Genomic DNA, 26402 nt, shown 5'->3' on the forward strand with positions numbered 1-26402 from the left:
GGCGCGGGGCTGTGGGCGCTCCTGGGCTGCCTGCGGCCGCCTACTGAAAGGTGGCCCTCATCCTGCGCAGCTTGTCCTGGAGCTTCCGCGAGGGCTTCCCGCTGCCGCCCTGGGGGCCCTCGGGCCTGCTGACGGCTGCCAGGAGGGCGACGTCGGCCCCGCTGAAGCGGGCGATCCTCCGCCTGAGGTGCGCCTGCAGCTTGGGGTCGGGGGGGAAGGTGTACGGGCTCTCCTGGAAGGCGGGCACCTGGCTCACCACCCTGGCAATGTTCCTGAGGGGCAGGGCGAGCTCTGGCAGCCTGGGCCGCAGTTCCCACAGGTGCCCCTTCCTTCCCCGCCCGTCCCTCTGCCCTTGTCGCCCGCCCAGCCCCTCCGAATCCCCCAGAGTTTACCCAGAACTGACGGCCCGGCCCTGAGGGCGGCCGGGGCTCCCAGGGTGGGCCTGGGTCTGGCGGGGCTGCCCGTGAGGTCTGGGGGCCGCCTGCCCACTGTCATCTCCCCCCGGCAGCCTGGCCCGGCCCCTACTACGAGGCGACTGCGGCATCTCTGCTTAAACTGGTGGCTGCAAGGGCTCCCTGGCAGGTGGGCCCGACCAGCCTCGCGGTGCCTGCTCGGAGATGCGGCGGCGGGGAGAGGGTGGAGGGTGAGGTTTGGGTCCCGCGAGATGCAGGTGGGGGCCGGGGCTGCCCACGCAGAAGCAGACGGGCTTGAGGCCCTGTGGGTCTCAGTGCTGGTTCCACAGCAGCCCCCCGGCCTCGCCTCCTGGTGGGTCCCCAGGTGGGCCCGCGGGAGCTGCCTGGGGACTGTGGTGGGTGTCAGTGGGCTCGGGCGGCACACGGAGAGGGAAGACAGCCCCACGAGGGAGGCGGCTGCGTGGAGGCGCAGGGCGGGCCCGGGTCTCCCAACAAGGTCCTTGCAGCTTTGGTCCCGCGTCTTAGGGCCGAAGGTCGTGTGGGGCGGGGAGGGCAGGCCTGGGGCGGGTGCGTCAGGGGCCCTCACCTGAGCTTGCTCCACCTGTGGGCCCCGTTGGTCATGGTGAAGCCCCCGGTCTCCAGCTGCTGGACGTGCATGGCCAGGAGGCGGGCTGAGGGCAGGGTGGGCTGGGCCCGGGAGCGCCGCCCTTCCATCAGACACAGGCTGTCGCTCTTCAGGAAGACCTGGGCGGGGTGGGGCGGCTGGGGCCGTGGGGAGCCGGGCTCCGGGGTCTCCCCCGACCCTGCTCTCAGGAGGGCGCCAGGAAAGAGCAGGTGACCCAGGCGGCCGTGGGGAGACCCAGGGCCGACAGCCAAGGCTGCCCAGTGCCAGCCACCCACCTCCCCTGGGTCCGGGGGACCCCCGCTCAGCCTGGCCTGGGTGGCAGAGGACCAGCGGAGGCCCGGGGGGCGTGTCTGGGGCCAGGTCTGGGAATGACCGGTTGGGGGTGGGTGCAGGTGAGCCCTGCGGCGCCCAGCACCTCTACAGCTTTCAGCTCCTCCAGGGCCTCGGCCATCTTGGCGGGTAAGATCTTCCAGGCCTAGAGCAAGCGCACAGTCAGCCCTCAGGCTGGCCCCCCCCCCCCGCCACCCAGGGACACTCACGGGGGACTGCCTCACGGCCAGGTGCTCCAGGCCCCCCAGGATCTGCATGGCTGTGGCAAAGTTCCTGTGCTCGCAGCAGGCCTTCGCGGTCAGCAGGAACTTGGAGAGCAGGGTCACCTGCAGCTGGAGCGGAGCCCAGTCAGCCCCGCCCGCACCTGAGGTGGTCCCCGGTCCTAGAGATGCGGGAACCGCCCCTCTTCTCAAGAGACGGCCCGGCGGGAAGGCTGCTGTCCAGGCAGCTGGCGGCACGCGGTCAGCACCTCTGGCCAGGCCGTCCCGATCTCCAGAGGGCTCCTGGGCCCACTCGGAGAAGAGCCAGGTTGGGGGCCTGTCTGCTGGACCCCCGGACCCGCTGCCAGGCCAGGCTGGCGGGTTCCAATAGAGTCCTGGGGCCAGGACGGAGGTTCTGAGAGCTCAGCCCTGTCCCTCAGCTGCACCCCACCTTCCAGGCAGGCCCTGCTGTCTGGCCCGGCTGCTTGGGAAGGGCCATCTTGATCCACACGCCTCTCCTGGGGACACCGCCCGGTGTGGCTTTGACAAGCCCCTCACTGAGCTGCGTCCGTGGGGTTCCCTCCCATCCACCCCCACACAGCCCTTCCCACTGTGGCTGCTGGGCCAGGCCGTGGGGGGGTGGGACGAGCTCCAGGCCAGCCGCAACTGAAAGCCCACTCGCCGGGGCTCCTGCTGGCCTCCGGGAGGACCCCACTCTCAGGCTGGGGGTCCTGGCGCCCATCCCCTGGGGTCTGCAGACCCCTGGCTCTGGGGCTCACTCTTGTGACACAGGGTGAGCGCCCAGCAGCGAGGGCCCACACCCCAGCCTTGGGAAAGGAAGTTGCCCCCCATGTTCCCAAAAGGCTTGGGGACTGCCTGGGACTCTGGGGCGTGTGGGACCAGGAAAGCCTAATGGTGGCGCCTGTTAAAGCTGGGGAGGGCGTCTAAGGGGCTCTGGGGAGCACAGTGTGTCCCCGGCAAGCTCTCTGGGCACGCTCTGACCTTAGGGTGTGGTGCTGGGGCCCGTGCTAGGAAAACCTGCTTTGGGGCTCCCATTTGCTGAGGGGGCGGCTGCCCAGGGTGGAGACCTGGTCCTGACCTGGCTCTGAAGCCCACATGGACGTGTTGGGGGGAGCCTGGTGCCCGCTCCGCCACTCGGGTTGGGGTGTTCACTGGCAGACCTGCGGCCCCGGGGTCTGGGGTCCCTCACTGCCGGGCCCTCCGGGGAGACCCGGAGCAGGCGGGTGGCCGTCCTGTGGTCTGCAGCACCCGGCCGTTTGGGCCGAGCCACTGCAGCCCTGCCCACGGCCCATGCTCGGGCAGCGGGAGCTGGACCCAGAGTGGACGCTGGCCCGCGCCTTCTTGATTCACAGGCTGGCTGGGGACAGAGGCGCTCCTGCAGGGCCGGGACATCTGTCTCCTCTAAGGAGGCCGGGCCACGGCTCCAGCGGGGTGTGCCGGGCCCTGCTTGTGAGTGCACAGGTGTGAGCACAGGTGTGAGCGCACAGGTGTGACCGCGGCAGGTGTGAGCGCGCCTGTGTGGGAATGCGACGGCACGCTGCCTGCGCGCGGGTGCTGGCCCCGGGACACCCCCCCAGACGGGGCGCCAGGAGTGGGTACGTGCGGGGGACATGCCCAGGAGCGTGCTCCAGAGCTGTGGACTCCACTGCTGACAGGCTGAAGCGTGCTTGGCCTGGGCCTCAGGTGGACCCGGTGCCCGTGGGGCCCCCAGGACTGTGGCCGGCCCTCGGTGCTGACCTTGGCATTGGGGCTGCTGACAATCTCAGCGGCCACCCAGGTGCTGACATCGTCCGCACTGCGCAGCAGCTGCAGCAGGTACCTGTCCTGCACGTAGCTGGGCAGAAAGAGGCTGCAGGAGCGGGTGGCCAGGCCCTCGGCAGAGCCAGAGCTGCAAGACACAGATGGTTGCTGCCAGGCGGCAGGGCCAGGCCGCGGGGACGCCGTCTTCGTGTGCCCGCCCCTCCCGTTCGCGGGGACACTCACCAGGGCAGGGCTGCGCTCCTGTCCATCACACCCAGGGCCCGAGAGTTTAGGAAGTGGACGGGATGGCACTTTTGAAACAGCTCCTGGGGAGACGAGGAGGGAGTGGGTCAGGGCTCCCAGCTCATGCGCAAGAGCCTGTCTGGGCTCAGCGAGGCCGGGTCTCGGGGGCCTGGCTGTAACCACAGCACATGCTCCCTGGGGCACCAGCCGAGCGATGCGGGGACAGGACAGGGTGGCCTGAGTCTGGGCTGGGTGAGTTGGCCTGGGGAACTGAGCCAGAGGCCATGGGGGGGGGCCCCTGGGGGCCTGTGAGTGATGGGGAGGTGGGGGTGGGGACCATGGGCGAGGTGAGGGGCTCCCCCACTCCTGCCGGGGCCTCAGCCCATCTGTGTCTCTGTGACACGGGGGCCACGTGCAGAGTGGGTGGCCAGGCGCACCCCCCCTTCCCCCACCCACCCCGGCCAGGCCTCACCTGCTGCAGCAGCGTCAGCTGGGTGAAGAGCTGGTAGGCGCTGTGCTCGGTCAGGAAGTAGGGCCCCTTCTCGCTGGCCTTGCTCAGGGGTCCATGCACGTCCTCCAGGAAGCAGGGGCGGGGCAGCGCGGCCGCAATGCTGTACTGGCGCTCCTTGGCCTGAGGCAGGGCCAGCCCGGTACCCCGGGACAGCCGCCAGGGGAAGCTCTGCGGGTGGGACCAGCGCACTCAGCGGGCAGTGTCCCCATGCGGCCGCTCCAGCCAGGCTGCCCCCAGCTTCCCCCCACTGGCTTGGTCTGGGCCTCTGGCCTGAGAGCAGGCCCCTGAGTGGCCGGCCAGTTCTGTGGTGCTGCCCAAGCTGGGGGGTAGGAGGTGCCAGCCCCGTGGGGCAGCACAGGCTGGTGTACACACATGTGTGTTTGAGACACAAAGGGTGCACAGCGGGGGTTCTCGCTGCAGGGACAGAGTGCACGGGTGCTTGTGTGTGCTGGGCCCCTGGCTGGGTCTGGGCAGCAGGCCCTGCTGTCCAGGGAGCCCCTCCCAGGAGAGGCCCCCACCTTCCGAGAGATGCCGTCCTCTGAGAGCCGCTTACAGAGGGCGCTGAGGGGTCTGGCCTCCTCCTCCACCCTAGGGTCCTCCAGGTCTGCGCTGCAGGGGGCGCCCTCTGCTCGCCGGTCAGCACCCACCTCCAGCAGGCCCAGCAGCTGCTCCGCCGCACCGTCCAGGGGCAGGATCTGGGCAGGGGCGTGGGGGTCATGGCTGCTCTGGGGGCCCCTGTGGGCTGGGGGGCGCCCCGCGGTCACCTTGGTGGAGATGAAGTCCTCAAGCCTGCCCAGCAGCCCGGCGTTGCGGGCGAAGTCCACGGACAGGCAGTCCTCCACCCAGGCCTGCAGCAGGCAGAAGCTGCGCTTGTAGATCTTGGTGGAGGTGGGGTCCTGGGGAGCCCTGGTGGAGGAAGGAAGCGGAGGGTGGGGTCCCTGCCAGCCGGGAGGCTGGCACGTGCCGAAGTGGGGGACTGCAGCCAAGGGGGGCCGGCCCAGGCTCTGAGGGCAGCTTTGCCCTCGTGTGCCAGCCCCTGCTTGCCGGGCTGGCTCTCCTTGTGCAGAGGAAAGGGTTCCCGTGAGCCCTCCCCACGAGGAGGGCGCCGGCTGCTCCCCGGGGCTGCCCGCCTGCACCTGTGTGTGCAGGTGAGCAGTGAGGGGGGCCCGGGCGGGGAAAGGTCGGGCGAGGCAGCTCGGAGACGGCGCCCTCCCCCGCGGCGCGCCCGGCCCACAGCGGCCGCGGCACCCACCTGGACAGGGCGCCGCTGATGCGGTCCAGCAGGAAGCGCAGGAAGTCCTGGGGCGTGCAGAAGTAGCGGAAGGTGTACAGGAACTGCTGCACGTAGCCCTCCCGGAAGGCGTCGCTGCGGGCGGGGCGGCTCAGCGCGGGCGCCGGCCCCGCCCCTCCGCGCTAGCCCCGCCCAAGACTCGCCCGGCCCCGCCCTCCGCGTTACCCCGCCCACATATCTCCCGACCCCGCCCCCTCCGCGCTATCCCCGTCCACAGACTCGCCAGGCCCCGCCCCCGCGTTAGCCCCGCCCATAGGCTCGCCCGGCCCCGCCCTCCGCGCTATCCCCGCCCACATATCTCCCGACCCCGCCCCTCCGCGCTATCCCCGCCCAGACTCGCCAGGCCCCGCCCCGCGTTAGCCCCGCCCACAGACTCGCCCGGCCCCGCCCCTCCGCGTTAGCCCCGCCCACAGACTCCCGACCCCCGCCCTTCCGCGCTCGCCCCGCCCAAGATTCGCCCGCCCCGCGTTAGCCCCGCCCACAGACTCTCCCGACCCCGCCCCTCCGCGTTAGCCCCGCCCACAGACGCGCTCGGCCCCGCCCCTCCGCGCTCGCCCCGCCCCGCGCCGGCACCTGGAGTACAGGTAGGCCATGAGCCCCAGCGGCGTGCCCGCCTGCAGGACGCGCCCCCTCCGCGGGCGGCCGCCGCGCGCCGGCTTGCTGACGTTGTAGAAGATGAGGGAGGAGGACTCGTCCAGGGGGCTGAAGGCCGGCGCGCCGCACTGGGCCGCCGCCACGTTCACGATGTCCGGCAGCGCGCAGGGCTCCAGGCCCCAGCGCTCGGCGTACAGGACCTGGGGGGGCGCGGCTGTAGCGGCGGGGCGGGGGGCGGGGGGCGGGGGGCGGGCGGGGCGGGGGGCGGGGGGCGGGCGGGGCGGGCGGCCACTTGCCTGCAGGTACCTCCTGACCAGCCCCAGCTGCTGCACCCTGCCCTGCGTCTCCTCCAGCTGCCCCCGCAGCCTGGCCAGCATGGTCTTCACCTCGGAGCCTGCGGGCCGGCGGGTCAGCGCTGGCCGCCCGCGCGGGTCCCCCGCCCGCCCGCCCGCCGGCCCGGCCCGGCCCACCTTTGTGCCGCTTCTCCTTCTGCAGGAGCTTCTGGTAGAACTTGAGGGTCTTGCGGTAGCTGCGCTTCTCCATCACGAGCTGCTGCTCCAGCGCCTGCGGGGCAGCCCAGGCAGGCCTCCCAGGAGCGGGCGGCGGGGCTGCGGGCCGGCCCCGGGGCTCCTCTCGCGCCCGGGCGGGGGAGGCCAGACCAGGCCGGCGCGGCCCGGGGCCCGGACACCCGCCCAGGCGCGCGGAGCGTCCAGCGCCCGCCCGGCCCCGCCCCCGTGGCGCCCCGGACGCCGCCCTCGGGCCCGCGGTGGGTGGCCGCCCTGCCTGCCCGGCGGAGGTGCGGGGGGGGGGGCGGGGGGAGCGGGGCGCTGAGGGGCCATCCCTCCCCGCGGGGCCTGGGGCCTGGGAGGCGGAGGTCGCCCCCGCCCGACGAGGAAGCCTCTCGGGGCTCTGCCTCTCCGGGAGCTGCTCGGCTGCTGGACGCCCACCCAGGGGCGGCTGTCCCCGCGGCCACGCGCCCGGCTGGCAGAGCAGCCCCCCCGGGTGTGGAGCCGCCCCAGCCCCCGAGGACGCGGCCGGGACTCACCGGGTTGCGGGTGTCGGCGTCCAGGGCCTGCTGCCCGGCCAGCTGCTGCGCGCAGCGGTGCACGTCCGCCCCGAAGCAGGCCTCCTCGTAGAAGGCGCTGCCCCAGCCCGGGCTGCCGCTCGGGACCCCGGCTCCGCGGCCCTCCTCCCGCCGGGCCGGCCGCGCCCCGGCCTCCGAGCCCGGGCCCGCCTGCCGCGGGGCCTCCGCGGCCTCAGCCTGCGGCTCCCGCCTGGCTCTCAGGGACGTCTGCGGCCGGAACCCCACCTCCAGGTTGCCCCCCGACAGCTCCTCAGTGTCGCTGTCCGATCGAGCGGGGCCCGGGCAGGGGGCTCGGCTGCCGCCTGCTGCGGGCAGTTTCTCCTTCCCTGGACAGAGGGTCAGACGCTCAGCGCCGCCCAGAGGGGCGGCCCACGTGGACGGTGGGGTCACCACCAGGGCGGGGCTGGCTCCTGCTCCCGGCCCCCAAAACATGCTATCACGTGGTGCGGAGCCAGGGGTGGGGCTTGGGACTGCTGGTGAGGGAACAGGTGCAGAAGGGGGGCTCCCCCGGGCGGGGGCTCTGGCCATCTCTACTCTGGCGCACAGGTGCGCGGGCGCAGGGGGAGGCCCTGACCCCCGCCGGGAAAGTATACAGGTCCCCTCCCCGACACCACACCTGCGCAGCCCGGGGGAGCCTGGCCAAATCAGGCTTAAGTGGGGTCCCCTCCGGGGCAGACGCTCCCACCACAGGCCGCCGTGGGGTCCAGAGGCGAGGCCCCCTTTGCCCACAGCCCTGTGCCCAGTGCCCCAGGCCCACCCCTTACCAGCTCCGCGCAGGGAGGCTCTCCTGCTGGCTGGGGAGCAGCCGCCGGGCTGGCCGGTCCAGCCACCACCCTCGCGCTGGGGCGCAGCCTCCTCCGAAGCCCTGCCATCAGTGGGGACACGCAGCTGGCCCCCGCCCCTCGGCTCTGGCCTCGCCTGGGCTGTCCCCCAACCCTGAAGAGCCTTTGGGGCTACCCCAGGTTTCCTCCTGTGCAAACCCTCTGGGGCAGAAGTGGGGCCCTCAGGGCCGGGGTCCCCAGGATTCAGACCTGCTCCCCGGGCAGCCACTGCAGGTCAGGCTGCAGGACCCTGTCTCAGCCTGGGGGCAGGCCCAGCTCCGAGGACTCACCTGGCCTGCAGCAGGGCCCCCCTCCAGCAACAGTCTACCACGGGGGTGGCTGTCGCGCCAGGGCTGGATGGCAGGCTCCCCGGGGATGAGGAGCTGCTGCCCAAGCGGGGAGGAGAGCCCTTAGGGAGCAGCACCTGCGGCGGGGTGGGGGTGGGGGGCTGTGAGCTGGCGGGGCAACGCTCACCCCTCTGGGGACGAGCCCCTCCTGTTGACGGCAGCGAACAGGTCGCACAGCAACTTCTCGCCCCAGTACAGGTCGCTGAACTTCTCGGACACGGCGCCACAGAAGGTGGCAAAGGTCAGGTCCCTCAGGCCGAGGATGTGCTCCCCTGCGTGGGCGGGTCAGCAGACCAGGCTGGGGGCGCAGGCCGGGGCTGGGGGGCCCTGGGGCCCAGTCTGCCCAGCTCTTCTGCAGATACCTAGTGGGGCCCTCCTTGTGGCAGTTGAATCTCCCCGTTCCCATTGTGGCCCCCAGGCCTCCCCATCCCGGGCTCTGCCCCCCCCATACCCATGATCAGAGCCTCCAGGCCGTTGTCCAGGTAACCGTCGAAGGCAAACTCCTCCTGGATGAGGCGCATGGCCTCCTGCAGCGAGGGGCAGGCCGCTCTCCCTGGGAGAGGCGGGGCGTCCACACCAGATGGACAGGACTTGGGGTCTGCTGGCCGGGGCCTCTCAGGGTGACCGTCCGGGGTCTGGTCTCCCTGCTCCGAGGTAGCTGTGCCCCCAGGACTCTCTGGACCTGCTGCAGCCAGGGCGGGGCCCCGTGAGGCTGACCAGGTGCTCCCAGGCTCCTGACCCCGGGGCTCAATGGCCGGAGCCCTGGGCGGCTTGGCTGGGTGACGAGAGCCCGGGGCTGCAGCGGGCCCTGGGGCGAGGGGCCTGTGGCCTCCGGCAGAGGCTCCTGGGAGCACCTGCTCCTCTGGCCCTTGTCCCTGGGGCGGCACCTGTGCCTTCAGGGCCTGGCTCGGGGCAGGAGAGGCGAGCAACCTGGAGGAGGCCCCACTGGGCGGGCTGGCTGGGGCTGAGGGCGGGGCGTGCCCCTGGGCGGGCTCTCTCAGCGCAGACCCCTCCAGGGGCTCCGGAGCTGGACCTGGCTGCTCAGACCTGGGGCCCGAGGGCAGGGCCAGGGTGTCCCTGCGGGAGAGGGGAGAGCGCTCAGGAGGGCCCTCGCAGGGCGCCTGTGCAAGAGCACCTGGGGGGCACCCACCTGGCCACTCCTGCGCGGGGCGGGAGCTCGATGGGGGTGAAGTGGGTGGCAGCAGAAGTGAACGCGGGCGGCAGCTCCAGGGCTGTGGGGCCACAGGGGGGTCGCCCACCTGGGCCCAGCTGAGTGGCGGCCACTGTGCGAGGGCTCAGACCGGCCACAGGGCAGGCCTTCCGGAGACCGATGGTCTCTTCTTCCTGGTCAGCCTGGCACAGAACAGGAAGGGGCGGTTGGGGTGATGGGACCCCTGCAGAACGGGGCACCGCGGCCCCGGGCCCCGGCTCTCAGCCGGGCCTGTCCGGCCTGGATACAGGGACACCTCCCTAGCCTCAGACGGCCCCGATCTCTGGGTCTGGTGTGGCTCGTCCAGGCCCCTGGCCACCCCGACCCAAACCACCTAGTGTTGTGGGGTTCCTGGCTGCCTCCTCGGGCTCCCCGGCTGCCGGCCAGCACACCCCGGAGCAGTGCGGGTATGTCCCTGAGGGGGTGTGGGCCCAACATGTACTTCCCCCAGGCGCCACACCCCTGCAGGGCCAGCTCCCCATGATGGCCTTCGAGGGGGAGCCCGTCCTGCGCTCCGGGCAGCCGCGCAAGCCATAGGGCACCCCCCCCCAGGGGCAGCAGGAGGCCTGCGTCTGCCCCAGAGCCGCGCACCTGGCAGGTGGACGCCCTCAGGTGGGCTAGAATCTTCCTGCTGTCCATGCCTCGCTGCAGGAGGTAGGCGCTGCACATCTGGGGGTGAGAACCGGCCGGCAGGCCCAGGGTCCGTCCAGGGGCGCGGCGGCCTCCCCGGCTGTCCCGCGGGGGAGTCAACACCAGCAGAGGTGGCCGGGGCAGGCCTGAGGCCGAGCGCCCTCCCCAACCACAGGGGCAGCTCCCATTGGAGCCTCAGCGGTCAGTGCCCCACAGGAACCCCTGAGGGCTGAGGCCAAGACCGCCCGGCCTCGGGGTCTGGGGGGTCAGCGGGACGGCCCCTTCCACCGGGCCAGGGGCCGTGTTGGGGGCGGGGACTCTTCCTGCGCTGCCCTCGGGGCCGCGGGAGGGTGTCGGGTGTCGGGGTGCAGCCTGCAGGTCGAGCAGCCGCGCCCCACTACAAGGGCCCGCCCCCAGGCTTCCCGCCAGCACCCCAGGCCAGGGCTGCCCCAGCGCCGGCTGCCCCCGCCCCAGGGCCTGTCCCCCCAGCCCCCCCAACCCCCCCAACCCCCCCGCGGGCCGGGCCGCCTGGTCTGGGTGACGCAGCCGCGCTGCGCAGACGGTGCCGGGCGGGCGGAGGGGGCACCGGTACCTTGGTGGCCTCGGCCACGGAGGGCCGCTCCGGGGCGCGGCGGTGCGCCATGTCCAGCAGGAGCGTCTTGAGCCGGTGCGGCAGGGCCAGCTTGCGGCCGCGGGGGACACCGAACTTGGCGGCCGCCCACAGCACCGCGGCCACGCAGTACACCGAGGCCTGGGGGGGACGCGCGCTCAGCGGCCGCCCCGCAGAGCCCCCCGCGCGCCCACGGCAGGGGCACCCTCGGGCCGCGGCTGGTTAGCAGGACGCGCCGCGGTGTGCCCTTGCCTGGGCTTCCACAGCTCCCCGTCTCCCCCTCAGGTGCGGCCGCTGTGGCTTTCCAGGGCACCCCTGGCCCCCCACCGCAGTCCATGGGGCTCCCCCACTTTCTACTCTCTCCTCTCCTGCCCCTCCCCCTCCGGAGACCTCAGCGCTGTGGTCAGCTTTCAGGGGTCAGTTTTAAGCTTGGCCTTTGTCCCGTTCTCTCTGGATCTGGAGTAGAAGCGACACCCCCGGGGCCCATGTTCTCTGCTCGCTTCACCCAGCGCCCTCCCTCCTGCTGCCCATGGCGCGAGTTTGCCTTTTTGATGGCTGTGTAGTATTCCACCAGAGCACAGACGACGTCTTGACCCACCGGCCTGTTCCGGGCGTGGGAGCTGTGTCCACGGCCTGGCTGTTGCGAAGGGTGCTGCAGCGAGCAGTGGGCAGGTCTCCCTTGGAGTTTGCAGTTGTGTGATTGCTGGGCAGGCTCCCAGGAGTGGAATCGCTGGGCCACGTGCCACATTTTGAGCAGCCTCCAGCTTCCCACAGGGCAGGCCGTGCATACACCCCGCAAGGGGGAGGCTCCCCGCCACCCCCACCGGCTCTGGCTCCTGGGGCATCACTGGGCCGCGGCCCCAGGGCCAGGCAGCGCCTCCCTGATGAGGGAAGGGCACTCTCCATGCGTCTGCGTTTGGAGAAAGGGCTGTTGGCTGCTGCTGCCCACGTCTGGACTTGGTGGCTTGTGCGTTCTCTTGGGTCCCGGGAGCCCCGCGTCATCTTTGCTGTCAGCCCCTTACAGGAACTTTCATTTGCTGCCGTCCCGGCTGCTCGCGCTCTGCTCTGCCTGCCTTGCTTCCAGAGGCGAGTCCACCACGACGCGTCCGAGGGCCCTGCCACGGGGTGAGGTGCCCACGTTCGGTGTCTGTCACGGCCTCACATCTTCCACCCAAGTCTCTGCTTCATTTTGAGGTGATTTTCCTGTGAGGCGTGAGCGTGTAGTCCAGGTGCGCGCCTTTGCCCGCGGCCCTGCAGCTCCCGCTGCTGACTGAAGAGGCGTCCCTGCCCAGCGCGTCTCCCTCCTCAGCCACGGGACGGTCGCCCACGAAGGTGCTTTTATTTCTGGGCTCTCGATTCCATTCCATGGCCGTGTGTCTGTCTGGCCCCAGGACCAGGCTGCTTGAGTGATGATGAGCGACTTCATAGTGCAGCTCCAGTCTGCAACTGTGAACCCCCCACGTCCCCCCTTTTAGGCAGAAGCTGTGGCTATTCGGGCTACTTTGGGGTTCCACATGGACTGCATCAGTATTTGTTCCATTTCTTTGAAGAATTCGATTCGGATTTTTATTGGGTTGCAGTGAATCTACAAAGTGCTTTGGGCAGGACGGCCCCTTTGACAGGGTTGATTCTTCCGATCCAGGAGCAGGGAATGTCTTCGCAGGTCTTTGCGTCTTCGGTTTCTCTTTACAATGTTTCGTAGTTTTCCTCTAGGAGTTTCTCACTCCTTGGCTAGGTTTATTCTCTGGTGGTGTTTCTTGGTGGGATTGTAAATGGGGCAGCTTTTGTGATTTCCTCTGCTTCATCATCGGTGTATAGCGTGGCAGCTGATCTCTGTGCCACTGCGCTGAACTGGTCTGTCTGGTTTTTTTTTTAAAGATTTATTGATTGATTTATGCATACATACATACACATACATACATACAAGCGCTGGGCACAGTCAGAAGCGCGGGAGGGTGAGAGGAGCCCCCAGAGCCAGAGCGGGGAGCAGGGCAGGCAGAAGGACCGAAGGACACTGCTGAGGGGAGCAGCGGGCGGCAGGGGAGGTCTGCGCGCCATGTGGGACCCTCCTCTGGTGGCCGGGGAGCAGCCGGGGATCGAACCGGCGCCGCAGAGGCCGCGGGCAGCTTCGCCGCCCAGCGCTCACCCGCTGCGCCCCGGGGAGGCCCTGGTCTGTTGTTTTAATTAGTTTTTCCACGGAGTCCTTGGGGTTCTCTACGGACATCACCGTATCACCTGTGAACGACGACAGCCTTACAGGCCCTGCTTGTAGATTGTTGACTTTCCGAGCCAATGCCCCACAGCGGGGCGCTGGGGCGGGGGAGGGCGCAGGCGGCGTGTGTCACGGGGGCTCCCACGCGGGGCAGGCGGCAATGCTGCCCTCACAGGAAACGGTTCGTTCCCTGAGCTTACACATCCAGCGCCGAGAAACCGTCGATCCACACGGAGGTCACGAGCAGACCGCGCGCCCTCGCCCCGTCCCCCAAGCAGCTCTCTCGTGACCGCGGTGCAGCCGGACAGCAGCACGGGCAGGAGACCGGCCCTCCCTGCCTGGTGGCCGCAGCACACAGCCCCGCGGGACTGGCACCCCTCAGCAGCCCCAGGAGAGCCGCCCGGCAGCAGGCGCCCCTGGTGTGGCAGGTGCAGGGACCTCCCCAGCAGGAGCCCGTGGTTTCCAGCTTGGGGCTGTTTCGGGAGCTGCCGGGCGCCCCCTGTGGGGCGCTATGCTGTGCCCTGCGCCCCGCTGGGCTGTTCCAGCAGGTGGGCCGCCCCCAGCGAGCCCCTGGGCCCTGGGGACCGTGTCTCTGGGTCACTGCCCTCGGGGCTTCTTCCCGGGGGCGTCTCTCCAGGCCTCGTGCCCACGTTCCGATTGTTCGCCTCCTTTGTGTGCGTTTCAGGAGCTCCTTGTGCGTCTGGGCTGCAGCCGTCCCCGCCCCGGGCTGGCTCTTCCTCCGCAGCGTCTCCTGGGAGCCGAAACCCTGGAACCAAGAGGCTGACGCGAGTTTTCCCTCTCGTGGCTCAGTTTTCAGGCCACACCTCAGAAAACTGCCCGCCTGCGGTGTCTTCATGGAGCAGTTCTTTTTTAGGGTCATTTTTAAAAACTGAAGTAGCAGCTCCCTGCCATCATGTAAGCCTCAGGTCTGCGTCATCAGCTCTTCTGGAAGCTTCCGGCTCTCACTGCACACCTGCGCCCGACCGGGCACGTGAACTCTGTGGCCTGCAGACCTGCGCCAGGAGCTGCTTTTCTGCGTGTTGAGACTCCCGACAGCGTGGGTTGAAGAGACCGTGTTTCCCACTGAGTCGCTCCTGCGGGCCCCGGGCCCCCTGCTCTGTCCTGGGGTTCAGGGCACGGGTGTGCGAGCCCAGGCGCCCGCCAGCGACCTCACCTTCTGGGCGGAACTGGCGTCCTGGGCCTGTGCTCACTCCACACACGGGGCTCGGCTTGCTGGTGCCCACGCCGTGGCCTGCAGGCTCTGACTGCTGCCCGGCCTGGGTCAGCGGGAGGGGCGTGGCCCCCACACCCGCGTCCACCCGCGCTCCCTTCCCGGATTCGGCGCCTCCTCCCACGCCGGTGCAGTCTTGCTGGGCACGAGAGTGGCTTTTTGGCACGCGTGTCAATGGGGCGTGTTTTTAATTTGAAGCCGTGCTCGTCCACTGAGGGCAGACAGGCGAGCTGCGCGCTTATGGCCGTGAGCAGCCCAGGCTTTGCTGGTTCTCTGGGGTTCTGTGCATGTTACACCTGGGCACGCTCTGCTTCCTCCCTCCCGTCTTCGCCTTGGGCACAGGCCGAGACCCCCGCCTGGTGCTGAGAGGGGCAGTGGCCGGCCCCGGCCGCCTGCTCCTCGGGTCACTTGGCTCGTTTCCCGTAGTAAGGATGACGCTGCGGTGGTTGGGGAGGGGCTTTGTCCCCGAGGTGAGGAAGATCTCCCCTGGTCCTCGCTTGCTGAGTGTTTATCCAACTGCCGCTAGATTTTGTTAGAAGTTCGACATCCACAGGGCCTCCCTGGCGGCGCAAGGGGTTAAGCACCGCACTATGACGCAATCCACAGCCTCGGCAGCACGAGTTCGACCCCTGGCCCACCAGGGAGCTACCCACAGGGCGCAGCAGACCCCTCCTGTCTCCCCGCTGCTCCCCTCGGCGGTGGATTTCAGTCAGTCTGCCTGTTCTGCTCCCCGCTCTGTCTCTGGTGGATCCTCTCACCCTGCGCACCTCTGGCCTGCTCCCCAGATCTTATGTGCATAAATAAATAAATCTTTAAAAAAAAAAGCTCAACATCTACAATCACATAAACGTAATTTTCCTTCTTTAATCGACTGACGTGCCGTATCACGTGGATCCACGTGTGAGTCCTCGGATTCTTGCCTCCAAGGAACAAATCCCACTTGGTCCATTTTTAATTTTGATGAAGTTCAATGTCTGTCTTTCCTGTAGTGGACGGAGTTCTGGACAGAGCGTCTGGAGTCCAGCCCCCGCCCCGCTGGCTCTCCCGGCAGCCCTCTTTGGTCACTGGCGCGTTGGTGTCTGTGCGTGTCTGTGAGGTCACACCCAGCGCCCGTGTTTCTGAGGGTCGTGAAGGCGCCATGTTCAGGGTCTCGGTGTGCGCCTGGTCTCCTGTCGACAACTTGGAATTTTCTGTGGAGACGCGGGCTGTCTGCAGCCTGCTCTGCCCCGTCCCCCCCGCAGCGGCAGCGCCCCGCTCTGCGAGGACCAGGTTGGGGACGGACGCCCCTGCTTTGTTCCCCATCCTGGTTTCTTCTCTTCCCACTTTTCTTTGTAGCATCGGGTGGGAGTTGAGTTTTGCCAAATGTTTTTTTCTGCATCATCTCTCCGGGTCACCAGGATCTTGGGGGGAGGGGGCGAGTGTGCTGGGCGCCCCGCTGGCTTCGACATAGGCCGTCCTGGGCCTGGGGAGCGGCCCTGTGCTGGCCCCGCCCCAGGGGCTTGCCGAGGCCCTGGCCGGCCCCGTGGCCTCTGGCTGGGGGCCGTGGGAATACTGGCTTCGAGGCTCTGCCGGGAACGAGCTCAGCTTGCTCGCCCGCTGGCCTGTCCTCGCCCGCTGGGCCTGCCGGGTGAGGGCCGCTGGGCGCCCACCCTCCTGGCCAGTGCCCGCGGGCGAGGGGTGTCCCTGCTGTGGCGCCATCTCCCGGTTTTGCTGTTTTGGGGGCAGCGTGTCCTGCTGGCCTTGCCTGGGGATCGGCCTCCACCTCGTACCCTCTCTGCTGCCCCCCCTGCTGCCGCCCACTTCCCCCGCTCTTGCCCTCAGCTTTTGGGTGCAGCTTAGATGACTGTGGCTTCGCCTCCTTTCCAGCAAGCCCCCCCCTTCTTCTGGGAGGCTTCCCGCCCCCCCAGTGCCTCTTTCGGCTGGGGAGACCCCCAGGCAGGGCACCTCGGCTCTTTGCAGCAGGGGCGGGGCTCAGTCTCCAGAGGTGCCCACGGCGGGGGTGGGGGGCCCTCGCCCCGGTACCCCGGCCACCGGGAGGTCCGACTCTCCCAGGCCTCGCAGACACCCCCAGTTGGCAGGGCACCTCATTGCTGACCGCTGGCCTCGGGGGCTGCGGGCCCTGGGCTCTTTGGGCCTCCCGGGCCGAGGCGCCGGCTCCAGAAGCCCCGCAGCAGCCCCCCTGGGCCTCCCCGCCGCGGAGGGTGCGGGGTGCTCGGGTGCGCGCCTCGGGCGCCCGTTAGGCGCTCCCACCTTCCAGGCAGCCCCAGCGCCCCCGGGATTCTGACCCTAAGCGCCTCATTGCCAGTTGGGGCGCTTAGCCCAGTGCGCCCCCGCTCAGCGACCACCCCCCACCCCGGGCCGCCGGGCGGCTCGCAGGACCCCAGGCCCGGCCGGCGGCGTTACCTTCTCGGTCACCGGCTTCTGCTCCGCAGCCTCGGGAGCCAGAAAGAAGGCGTCGGGGGCACCTGCGAGGAGACGCGAGCCCGCTGAGCCGCGCGGGGAGGGCGCCCCGCAACCCGGGGCCACCCCGGGGCCACCCCGGCCTACGCACCGTGCGCGGGGGGCGGCGCGAGGCGCACGGCCCCGTCCTCGGCCACCAGCACGGAGTCGGGGCTCAGGTAGGCTGCGGAGAAGGCGGGTCAGGGCGCCGGGCCTGCTGGCGGGGCGCGGGGCGGGGGGCGCGGGGGGCGCGGGGGTCGGGGCGCGGGGGGCTAAGGGCGCGGGGCGGGGGTCGGGGCGCGGGGCAGGGAGGCGGGGCCGGGGGTCGGGGCGCGGGTCGGGGGCGGGGGTCGGGGCGCGGGTCGGGGAGGTGGGGCGCGGGTCGGGGAGGCGGGGCGCGGGTCGGGGAGGCGGGGCTTGGGGGTCGGGGCGCGGGTCGGGGAGGCGGGTCGGGGGTCGGGGCGCGGGTCGGGGAGGCGGGGCTTGGGGGTCGGGGTGCGGGTCGGGGAGGCGGGGCGCGGGTCGGGGAGGCGGGGCGCGGGGCGCGGGGGGCTAAGGGCGCGGGGCGGGGGTCGGGGCGCGGGGTGGGGTCGGGGGGCGGGGCGCGGGTCGGGGAGGCGGGGCGCGGGTCGGGGAGGCGGGGCGCGGGGGTCGGGGTGCGGGTCGGGGAGGCGGGGCGCGGGTCGGGGAGGCGGGGCGCGGGGCGCGGGGGGCGCGGGGGGCTAAGGGCGGGGCGGGGGTCGGGGCGCGGGGTGGGGTCGGGGAGGCGGGGCGCGGGTCGGGGAGGCGGGGCGCGGGGGGCGCGGGGTTCGGGGCGCGGGGGGCTAAGGGCGCGGGGCGGGGGTCGGGGCGCGGGGTGGGGTCGGGGGTCGGGGCGCGGGTCGGGGAGGCGGGGCGCGGGTCGGGGAGGCGGGGCGCGGGTCGGGGAGGTCGGGGCGCGGGTCGGGAGGCGGGGCGCGGGGCGCGGGGCGGGCGCGGGTCCTCACCTGGGCGCTGGCGCTGCGCGCGCAGGGCGCGGAGGCAGGCGAGGGCGAGCGCCCACAGCTCGTACTCCCTGAAGGGCCGGCCCAGCTGGCGCAGCAGGTCCCGCAGCCGGACGTCCTGCGGGGGAGCCGGCTCAGCCCAGCCGCTGGGGGCTCCCGGGGCGCAGCCCGGGCGGGCCGGCTGCGGAGAGGTCGGGGAGAGCCCCGCAGGCACAGGGGAGCCCCTATCCCGGGACGGCGGGGGTACGCGGGGCCGTGCCGGGCAGGCAGGCGGAGGCCCCGGCCGCCCGGCCTTCCCGTGCCGGGAGCTGACCCGGCCTTCCCGTGCCGCTGCCCCCGGCCCGCAGCGCCGCTGGAGCCGCCCAGGACCCCAACCGCGCCCGGCCCTGCCCGCGGCCCGCATTCAGCCCCAAGCAGGGCCCAGCGCAGCCTCCGGCAGGGCGGAGGGGGGAGAGGCAGCCAGACCGGAGAGGAAGGAGGAAAACTCACCATTTGCAGGTGACCTGATAATATACCCAGAGAGATGCAAACCTCAACCAAAACCCTGACTCCCAGAGCGAAGAGCTATTGGGAATAATAAACCCTGGCGGCGAAGCGGCAGGTTGCAGGGCCGACCGCAGGAACCTGCATCTCTCTGCTCCTGCGAACAGGCAGAGGAGAAAGCCGGGGCCGGCCAGCCGCACCAACAGGAGCCCCTGGGGATGCTCGCACCCGAGAGGTGACAGCCTGTGTGCGACGGCCATCGGGGAGACGCCGGCGGGGAAGCAGTCATGTGCCGTGCCAGCCAGAGCCAAGCCCAGCTTGGCGCAGCCTCCATCAAGATGCCAGCGGCCTTCCTCACAGGAGAACAAATGACAGCGTTTATTTGGAAAACAAAAGACCCTGAAGAGCAAAAACAACCCTGAGAGAAAAGAACAAACATGAAGGGCTGCACTCGCTGACTTCAAACTCACTTCGAAGCACCAGGAATCAAAACAACATGGCACGGGAATAACGACCCGCACCAGAAAGGAGCGCCCAGAAGAGCCCAAGCTCACGTGGGCAGCTCCTCGACACCAGGAACGGGTGCCTCACGATGGAGAGAGAGCCCCGCGGGCCCTGGAGCTGGAAAACCCGCCAGCCACACACAGGACTGGAGTGGGGCCCTCACACCACGTGGGTTAAAGCTTGGCTGTGAGACCTGGAACCACAACACACCGGCCAGCACGGCGACACCTCCCGGACGCCCACCGGCCGGGGCTGCTGGGACTCGGCCGCAAAGCAGCGCAAGTCAGCAAGGACAGCAGCAAACTGAGATCTTCCACACAGGCCCAGGAGCTGGCCTGGAGAGGACAGGCCTTCTCCAAGAAGACACAGACGGCCAGCAGGCCAGGATGGAGCTCATCCCTGGCACCAGGGAAACACAGGTCTGAGCCTCGTGCTGTCACCTCACCCTGCGGGGACAGCTGTGCACCCAAGACAAGCAGCAGGTGGTAGGAGGCCAAGGGCTTGCGCCCTGCTGTGGGGCGAGGGCGCAGACATCACGGGAAGCAGCATGAAGATGCCTCAAACAATCAAAACCAAGTGCCACACGTTCCAGTTATCACACCGCTGGGCATTTACCCGAAAAATGCAAAAATGTTATTTTGAAGTATAGGTGCACCCCCATTTCATTGCAGCATTACACCTGGAAACAGCCTAAGCGCACGACCACAGACGGATGAGTGGACCGAGAGATGTGGGCTACAACACAGTGGAGTACTACTCGGTCATGAAAAAGGTGGAGCCTCGCCGTTTGTAACGACGCGATGGATGATGCCTGGGGACATAAGTCAAGGGGAGAAAGACAAACACGTGACCTCACTGGTGCAGTGTGTAGAGAAACAAAGAAACCGACAAGCTTTCAGAGGACGAGACCAATTGGCGGCACTAGGAGGGAAGGAGGGTGGGCGAGGGGACAAGGGTGTGGCGAGGGAGGGATCTGGACTTTGGGGGGGTGCCCAGCGTGACATGTTCGGTTACGATGCCACAGGCCGGGGGTTTATAGGATGGACTGTGACATTGCTTCAATACAAATAAAAACACTTATATATCATACATGTTAATGTCTATACGTGATAATATAGAATTGAGATAATTAAAGAAAGAGATAAAAGGGAGATGCTGACCCCGGCTACACCCACGCCTGAGGACACCAGGACTCAGGCCCCCCGCTGGACTGACGAGTGCTGGGGAGAGCTGCCCGTGCCTGTTTACCATCTAGAAGGGGGCCGTGGTGAGGTCATGTACCTGGGTGCTGGGAGCCGCTGTCGGCCAGGGGCACCTGTGGCGCCCATGGGGCAGGTGATAGTTTGAGGTGAGGGACGTGATGTCAGCCTGAGAGCCCAGGGTGTGCAAGCACCAGCTGTGCCCCTCCTGTCCGGTCACGAGCCAGAGCTCGGGAAGCAGCCTGCTGGGGGCTGGGTTGACCAGCCTCGGGCCACTCCGAGCACCTGCAGTGAGGCTGAACACCCCCGGCCTCCCTGGGCCTCCCAGGTCCTCACAGCTGATATGGGGACAGCACCAGCAGCCTGAAGATGCCAGAGCTCCGGAGATAACCCCTGGGGGTGTGGTGGTCCTAGTGGGGGGCTGACCATACACAAGTCCTTCACAATCCACGGAAACAGGGAGGGTCCTGGCCCAGGGCCGGGTCTGGGCTGCGTGCACAGGGCAGCTGGGGCGAAGCTGGGTAAGGGCTGGGCGAGGGAGGCCGAGGTGGTGTGTGTGGGGGTGGAGGGGCACATGCCGGTGCAGGGGCCCTCCAGCCACGGGGAGCCCCCAGCTCTCACCTGCTCCGCGGCTGTACTTCCTGGCTGTCCAGCTGCATCCAGAGTCCCCTCGGTCTTGGGAGTCCAGGCAGCGGGACCCACCTCACCGGGGTCCTGGGAGTGGGTTGGGGGGCTTTCCTCTGCAGGGCCCTGGCTGGGCTGCGACGCTGCCTGGGCCCCGTCCGGCTGGGGCTCTGGGCCCTGCTCTGGCCACAGTCTGGACTTGGGTGGTGCCTTCACACTGGAGAGCCCCCTTCTCCCGTCCCGGGGGCCCTTCCCGGCGTCGGCAGTAGGGGATTCCGAGGCGGGCAGCAAGTTTTTGGCGCTGGTCAGTGGCAGGCAGAGGCCACTGGCCTCGGGCCCCTCGGGCAGGAGCCGGGGGAACGTCTGCACTTTACGCAGGTGGCCCCGCTCCAGAAAGTCGGGCTCCAGGGCCCCCCTGGCACGCGGGGTGTCCAGCTCATCCAGGAGGCTGGCCAGCTCATCCAGGCCGTGGCTCTCACCGTTCCTCATGGGGGCCGACAGCAGAGGCTTGGTGGGCGGGGTCCCGGGGTGCTCCGGGCCCCGGGGGAGGGGGGCTTGGGGTGGGCCCTCTGTGGTGGGCAGGTCCCCAGGGTCCCCGGGCGGCCTCCTGGGTCTCCCCCGCCAGGCACTCTCGCTGACCTCTGTGCAAAAGCAGGGTGGTCACTGCCAGGCGCCGTGGTTCAGGAAGGGGGACCCACACCAGGGACCCCGCCCTCAGGGCCTCACTGGCTGGGTCCTCTGCACTCAGGCCCCACCCCTCCCTCAGTCCAGAAATGTCCTTGCCTGTCCCACTCCTGCGGGACCAGCCAAGCCAGCCGCTGGAGCTCCTGAGGGCTGCACCCCGCAGGGGTAGCGGGCCTGCCGGCATGCCCGGTCGGGGCCCACGTGCGCGGGCACACACAGCCACACGTACACAGTCACACACGCACGCCACACGCGTGCACATCGTGCCCGTGAGCCCCTCTGGAGGCCCCGCGAGGAGGTGCCTGCTGTGCACTCCGGCAGTGCCCCTCCCAGGGGTGCCCCAGGCGGTTGCGCTGGAGTCCCAGGGAGCCCGGAAGCCCCAGGCAGTCAGCGAGTGCCTGCTGAGTCCCAGGCTGGCCGGAGAGGAGTTGGGGCGCCCACTGCCCCCCACAGGCCGAGCCTGACGCCCCACCCAGGATCTCCGAGCTGCTGCCTGCTGTCAGCGTGTGGGGGGTGCCTGTGTGCAGGGGTGCCTGTGTGCGGGGGGCAGCTCTGTGCGGGGGTGCCTGTGTGCGGGGGTGGGGGGGTGGGGGTGCCTGTGTGCGGGGGTGCCTGTGTGCGGGGGTGGGGGTGCCTGCGTGCGGGGTGTGCCTGTGTGCGGGGGTGCCTGAGTGCGGGGGTGGGGGAGTGGGGGTGCCTGTGTGCGGGGGTGCCTGTGTGCGGGGTGTGCCTGTGTGCAGGGGTGCCTGTGTGCGGGGGTGGGGGGTGGGGGTGCCTGTGTGCGGGGGTGGGGGTGCGGGGGTGCCTGTGTGCGGGGTGTGCCTGTGTGTGGGGGTGCCTGTGTGCGGGGGTGGGGGAGTGGGGGTGCCTGTGTGCGGGGGGTGGGGGGGTGGGGGTGCCTGTGTGCGGGGGTGCCTGTGTGCGGGGGTGGGGGAGTGGGGGTGCCTGTGTGCGGGGTGTGCCTGTGTGCGGGGGTGCCTGCGTGCGGGGGTGGGGGGGTGGGGGTGCCTGTGCGCGGGGGTGCCTGTGTGCGGGGGGTGGGGGGGTGGGGGTGCCTGCGTGCGGGGTGTGCATGTGTGCGGGGGTGCCTGTGTGCGGGGGTGGGGGTGTGGGGGTGCCTGTGTGCGGGGTGTGCCTGTGAGCGGGGGTGCCTACGTGCGGGGGTGGGGGAGTGGGGGTGCCTGTGTGCGGGGGTGCATGCGTGCGGGGGTGGGGGTGCCTGCGTGCGGGGGTGGGGGGGTGGGGTGCCTGCGTGCGGGGCAGGGCTGGTGCGCAAGGTCCCGGCGTGCACCGCGGGCCCCCGCGGGGGGCGCTCACCTTGAAAGGCCCCGAAGGACTCGAGCGACAGCACCCTCCGTCCCGCGGCCGACAGGCTCCGGCACAGGCGGCAGGGGGAGGCCAGCTGCAGCTTCTGCTCGCACAGCGCGATGACGCTCTGCGGACCGGGCGGCCTCAGCGCGCGCCTCGCCCGGCGCCCCCCCAGCCTCGCCCAGCACGGCGGGCGGCTCCTCGGGGGGCGGGGGGGGGCGCCGGGGGGGGTACCTGCAGCTCGGGCCGCTCCCCGGGGTCCTCCGCCTGCATCCGGCTCAGCAGGGCCTCCAGGTCGCGGCTCAGCTCGGGCCCCGGCTCGGGCCCCGCGGGGTACTCCAGGGCCGCCTTCAGCGTGGCCCCCAAGGAGTAGATGTGCGCCTGCGCGGGGGGGGGCACCCGTGAGTGCGCCCCCCGCCCGGTGGGCCCGCCGCGCCCCGCCCCCGGCTCCGGGCCCCGCCCCCGGCTCCGGGCCCCGCCCCCGGCTCCGGGCCCCGCCCCGCCCCGGGCCCCGCCCCTGCCTCTGGGCCCCGCCCCTGCCCCAGACCCCGCCCCCAGGCCCAGGCCCCGCCCCAGCCTAGCCCGGGTGGGTGGAACCAGGGCGGGGCTGGGCGCTGGCCCCCAAGTGGGGATGCGGGGCACAGGGACATGGACTATCTGGGGGCGGTGCTGGGGTACCTGATTCTGGATTCAAGGCACCTGAAGACTGGGAGTGTGGACTGCAGGACACGGAATCTGGGGTCCCGGGGTCCCCAAACCCCACGGGGCCCCAGCCTCTGCAGGCCTCCGCGGGCGGCCCTGAGAGCCGAGGGATCCAGCCCTGCTGTTCACAGCAGACCGAGGCCCAGTCACAAACGCTTCCTCCACAAACACTCAGCCGACTGACGCGAGGCTCAGGGCTTCTCTGGGAAGATGCCGCTGGGGGGCGGCCCCTGTGTGGGGAGCCCCACGCTGGGCACTCGGGTGCAAAGCAGTCGACTCTGCTGAGTGGGGCTCCAGACGGAGTGGGCACAGCCGCCACGCTTGCTCCCTGGCCGGTGCCCAGAGGCCAGTGCGCCTGCACCGCTGTGACCCGCCCACCCTCTGCTGCCAAGAAGGGGTCCTGGGGACTGGCCGGCCTGTGGCCTGGCCACCTGCCACACTCACCTCAAAGGTGTTCCCAGTGTCATCAAACTCTGGGGGGACAAAGGCGCCCTCAGGGTCATCTGCGGGAGGGAAAGAGAAGGCGCTGACCACAGGCCCAGTGAGCAGGGCCAGGACTCGGGTCCCCGTGCTGGGGCCGCTCACCTCCACCCCAGGGCGGGCGCGAAGGGGAGGCCACTACTTGATGGTGGGCGTGGGAAGTCGGCTCGGAGAGGAAGGGCTTGACCGGCTCCCCAGAGCAGCAGGGCAGAGGTGCCCCGTCAGGGGGCCAGGCCTGGCCCCTCAAGCTCCCCTTGGGCCAGCAGCAGCCTCCAGGGCCTCCCTGACCGGTCCGCTCACCACAGGGCAGCTGGACCCAGCACAAGTCGGGGCTGGCTGAGTGCTGGCCAGGCCGGGGTGCCCTCTGGCGTGGGAGGGGCTGGCCCGAGCAGGCGCGGGGCGCACAGCAGGTCCTGATCTCCGGCAGCTGCCTTGCCCACCCTGCCCTCCCCGGGCCACCGCCCGCCCCGAGGGCCTCACCGCTGAGCTGCTCCATGAAGCACACGCTGCCGCTGGTGTTGAAGGCCAGGGTGTCAGGCGTGATGCAGAGGGTCTGGAAGATGGCTGCGGGCGCCACGCTGCGCAGGGCCAGGCTGCACTCCAGGCACACGGCCCAGGCCTCCTGCTCGCTGAGGCCGCCGTCCCGCAGGGACAGGATGTCCGCCAGGGACACGTTCTCCTGCCGAGAAAGGCGCTGAGGCGCAGTCCCGGCCGCCTTGGGCAGAGGACCCCGCCGCCTCCCGGCCAGCCCAGCCACCGCTGGCAGCCGAGGCCCGCGCCGCCCGCCCACCCGAGAGGCTGCTCCGGCCCGGCTCTGCCCCGCGGCGGCTCAGCAGACGGCCAGGCCGCAGGCCTCGGGCCCCGGCCGCCATCCCCAACCTGGCGGTGTCCCCGAAAGCCGCCTGTGCCGGGGCGTGGGGGGACCCATGCGCCCTGACCTCGGCGCCCACCCCGGAGTCGCCGGCAGCCCCACGCCTGCCCTGCTCTCACCCCTGCCGGCGCCCCACCCGCCTCCCGGCGCCGGCCCCCAGGCCGCGCCCCTGGCTCCGGGCCACCTCAGGGTCAGGGGTGGGGCCCCCACCTGCTGGCCCCACGGGCCTCGGTGCGGCCCCAGCGGTCCCTTGGCAGGGGGCCCTAACCAGCGCTCCCAGCAGCCTCTGGCTCCCCATCGCCGCCGTCAGACGCGTCTGTTCACAGGCTGTGTGGGGTTTTCTCCGGGGCCACACGGGGGGCATTCCAGAGACTCCTCCAGACACCCCCACACGGCCCGCGAGCGGCTGTCTGACAGGGGCTCGCCCTACCTCCCACTCAGCGCACCCTGCACCGCCAGGCTCCAGGGCCCCTCCTCTGGCCTGCCCATCGGGTGCAGCTGCAGCCCGGCCTGCTCGCCCACAGGACGTCTCCCTGACCTGTGCGGGCAGCGTCCCTGGCGTGGCTTAAGGCCCTCAGCTACAGGCGTGGGTCCGGCCCGAGGCACCGGCCTGGGACGGGCAAACAGGGTCAAGCCCCCCAAGCCCGGCAGCTCCTCCAGAGTGGTGGGGTCTGCAGGGTCCACCTGAACTTCCAGCTGGGAGCAACCAGGAGGGTAGTGTCCGGCCGCCCCCACCCCAGACACCTGTGCAGCTGGGCTGCTCTAGCTCAGCGGGGGGCTGGGGTCACGCCACCACCAGAGGCCGCGGGCCCAGCCGGGGTGGCTTGGGCGGGGACGAGCTCTGGTGCCCATCCAGGGGCTGCGGCTCTGCTGGCGGCGCTGGCCTCGCAGGGCACCCGGGAGGCCCTGAGGCCCTCAGGCTGACGCAGGGGCTGTTCTGGATGGCGCCAGGCGAGCCTTCCAGCACACACCCCCAAAGGCACGCCTGGGAGTCTGGAGGCTGTGGGCTGTGTCCCCCCACCAGTGAGGGAGCCGCCAACAGGCTTGCTCCCTCCGCCTGGCTCCCCTCTCTGCAGGCACTGGGGGGACAGGTAGGCCCTGAAGCACTGCCCTCTGGCCACCCCGCCCCAGCCCTCCTGCAGCGGCCTCCCCCCTGCCCCTCCCTCCCTCTCTCTGAAGGGTCAGCTCTTCCAGGAGGGGGCGGGGCGGGCCCGTCCCCTGCAGGCGAGGGCAGAGGCCGTTGTCCAGCGCTGGCCCTTCCAAGGGCAGGGCCGCCTTCCTGGCCCGGCCGCCGGCGCCCGCATTTGCCCGCAGCAGACTCGCGGCTCTGGGTGGGGCCTGCGCCTTGAGGGACCAGGGTGTCCCGGCCGGGCCCGGCCCAGTGGGAGAGCAGGAGCCCCATGTGCTGCAGGCCCTCTGTGCCCGGGGCTGCGCGGGACCCCCATGGAGAACCCCAAGGCCCTGTGAGCAGGAAGCGGCCCTCCGTGGGGGGGGTTCCCCCACCTCCCGACCGCGGTCTGACCGGCTCCGCGGCCGCTGACCTCCCGGGTGCGGAGAAACATGCCCCCCGCGCCCCCCCGCGCCCCCCCGCGCCCCCGCGCCCCACTGAGGTGGAGGTCGAGCCCCGCAGGGCCGGCGCCCCGCAGCAGCCGCAGCCCCCCCCCCCCCCGCCCCCGCGCCTTCCCGGGCGCTGCGCCTGCGGAGCCCGCGGCCGGGGAGCGGGGAGCGGGGAGCGGGGAGCGGGGAGCCGGAGAGCCCGCGGCCGGGGAGCGGGGAGCGGGGAGCCGGGGAGCCGGGGAGCCCACGGCCGGGGAGCCGGAGAGCCCGCAGCCGGGGAGCGGGGAGCCCGCAGCCGGGGAGCCCACGGCCGGGGAGCCGGGCGCGGGGCGCGGGGCGCGGGGCGCGCTCACCTCGTCCTCGGGCAGCGTGGGCAGCGGCTCGAAGTCGTAGAGGTCCAGGTCCGCGGCGTCCCCCTCGCGCAGGGCGGCCGCGCCGGGGCCCGGGGCCTGCAT

The 26402-nt window shown here is 70.9% G+C and overlaps 1 protein-coding gene across 1 annotated transcript; it reads right to left on the reverse strand.

Annotated features, from left to right (window-relative positions):
- KNDC1 (kinase non-catalytic C-lobe domain containing 1) lies at window positions 1-26402 on the reverse strand (the record flags this gene model as incomplete). The annotated part of the gene is made up of 29 exons (XM_084244520.1): window positions 1-272; window positions 1000-1157; window positions 1454-1513; window positions 1578-1700; window positions 3327-3477; window positions 3573-3655; window positions 4045-4251; window positions 4602-4778; window positions 4848-4989; window positions 5336-5449; window positions 5948-6168; window positions 6265-6362; window positions 6439-6532; window positions 7014-7378; window positions 7817-7917; window positions 8348-8492; window positions 8672-9297; window positions 9371-9573; window positions 10022-10099; window positions 10653-10811; window positions 16517-16578; window positions 16665-16736; window positions 17539-17653; window positions 20343-20986; window positions 22347-22464; window positions 22572-22718; window positions 23484-23542; window positions 24000-24198; window positions 26301-26402. The coding sequence occupies 29 exons, from the start codon at window positions 26400-26402 to the stop codon at window positions 41-43; spliced, it is 5055 nt and encodes a 1684-aa protein (XP_084100646.1). The 3' UTR covers window positions 1-40.

Source organism: Talpa europaea (genome assembly GCF_964194135.1).
Source record: "Talpa europaea genome assembly, chromosome: 10".
NCBI classification, from domain to species: Eukaryota; Metazoa; Chordata; class Mammalia; order Eulipotyphla; family Talpidae; genus Talpa; species Talpa europaea.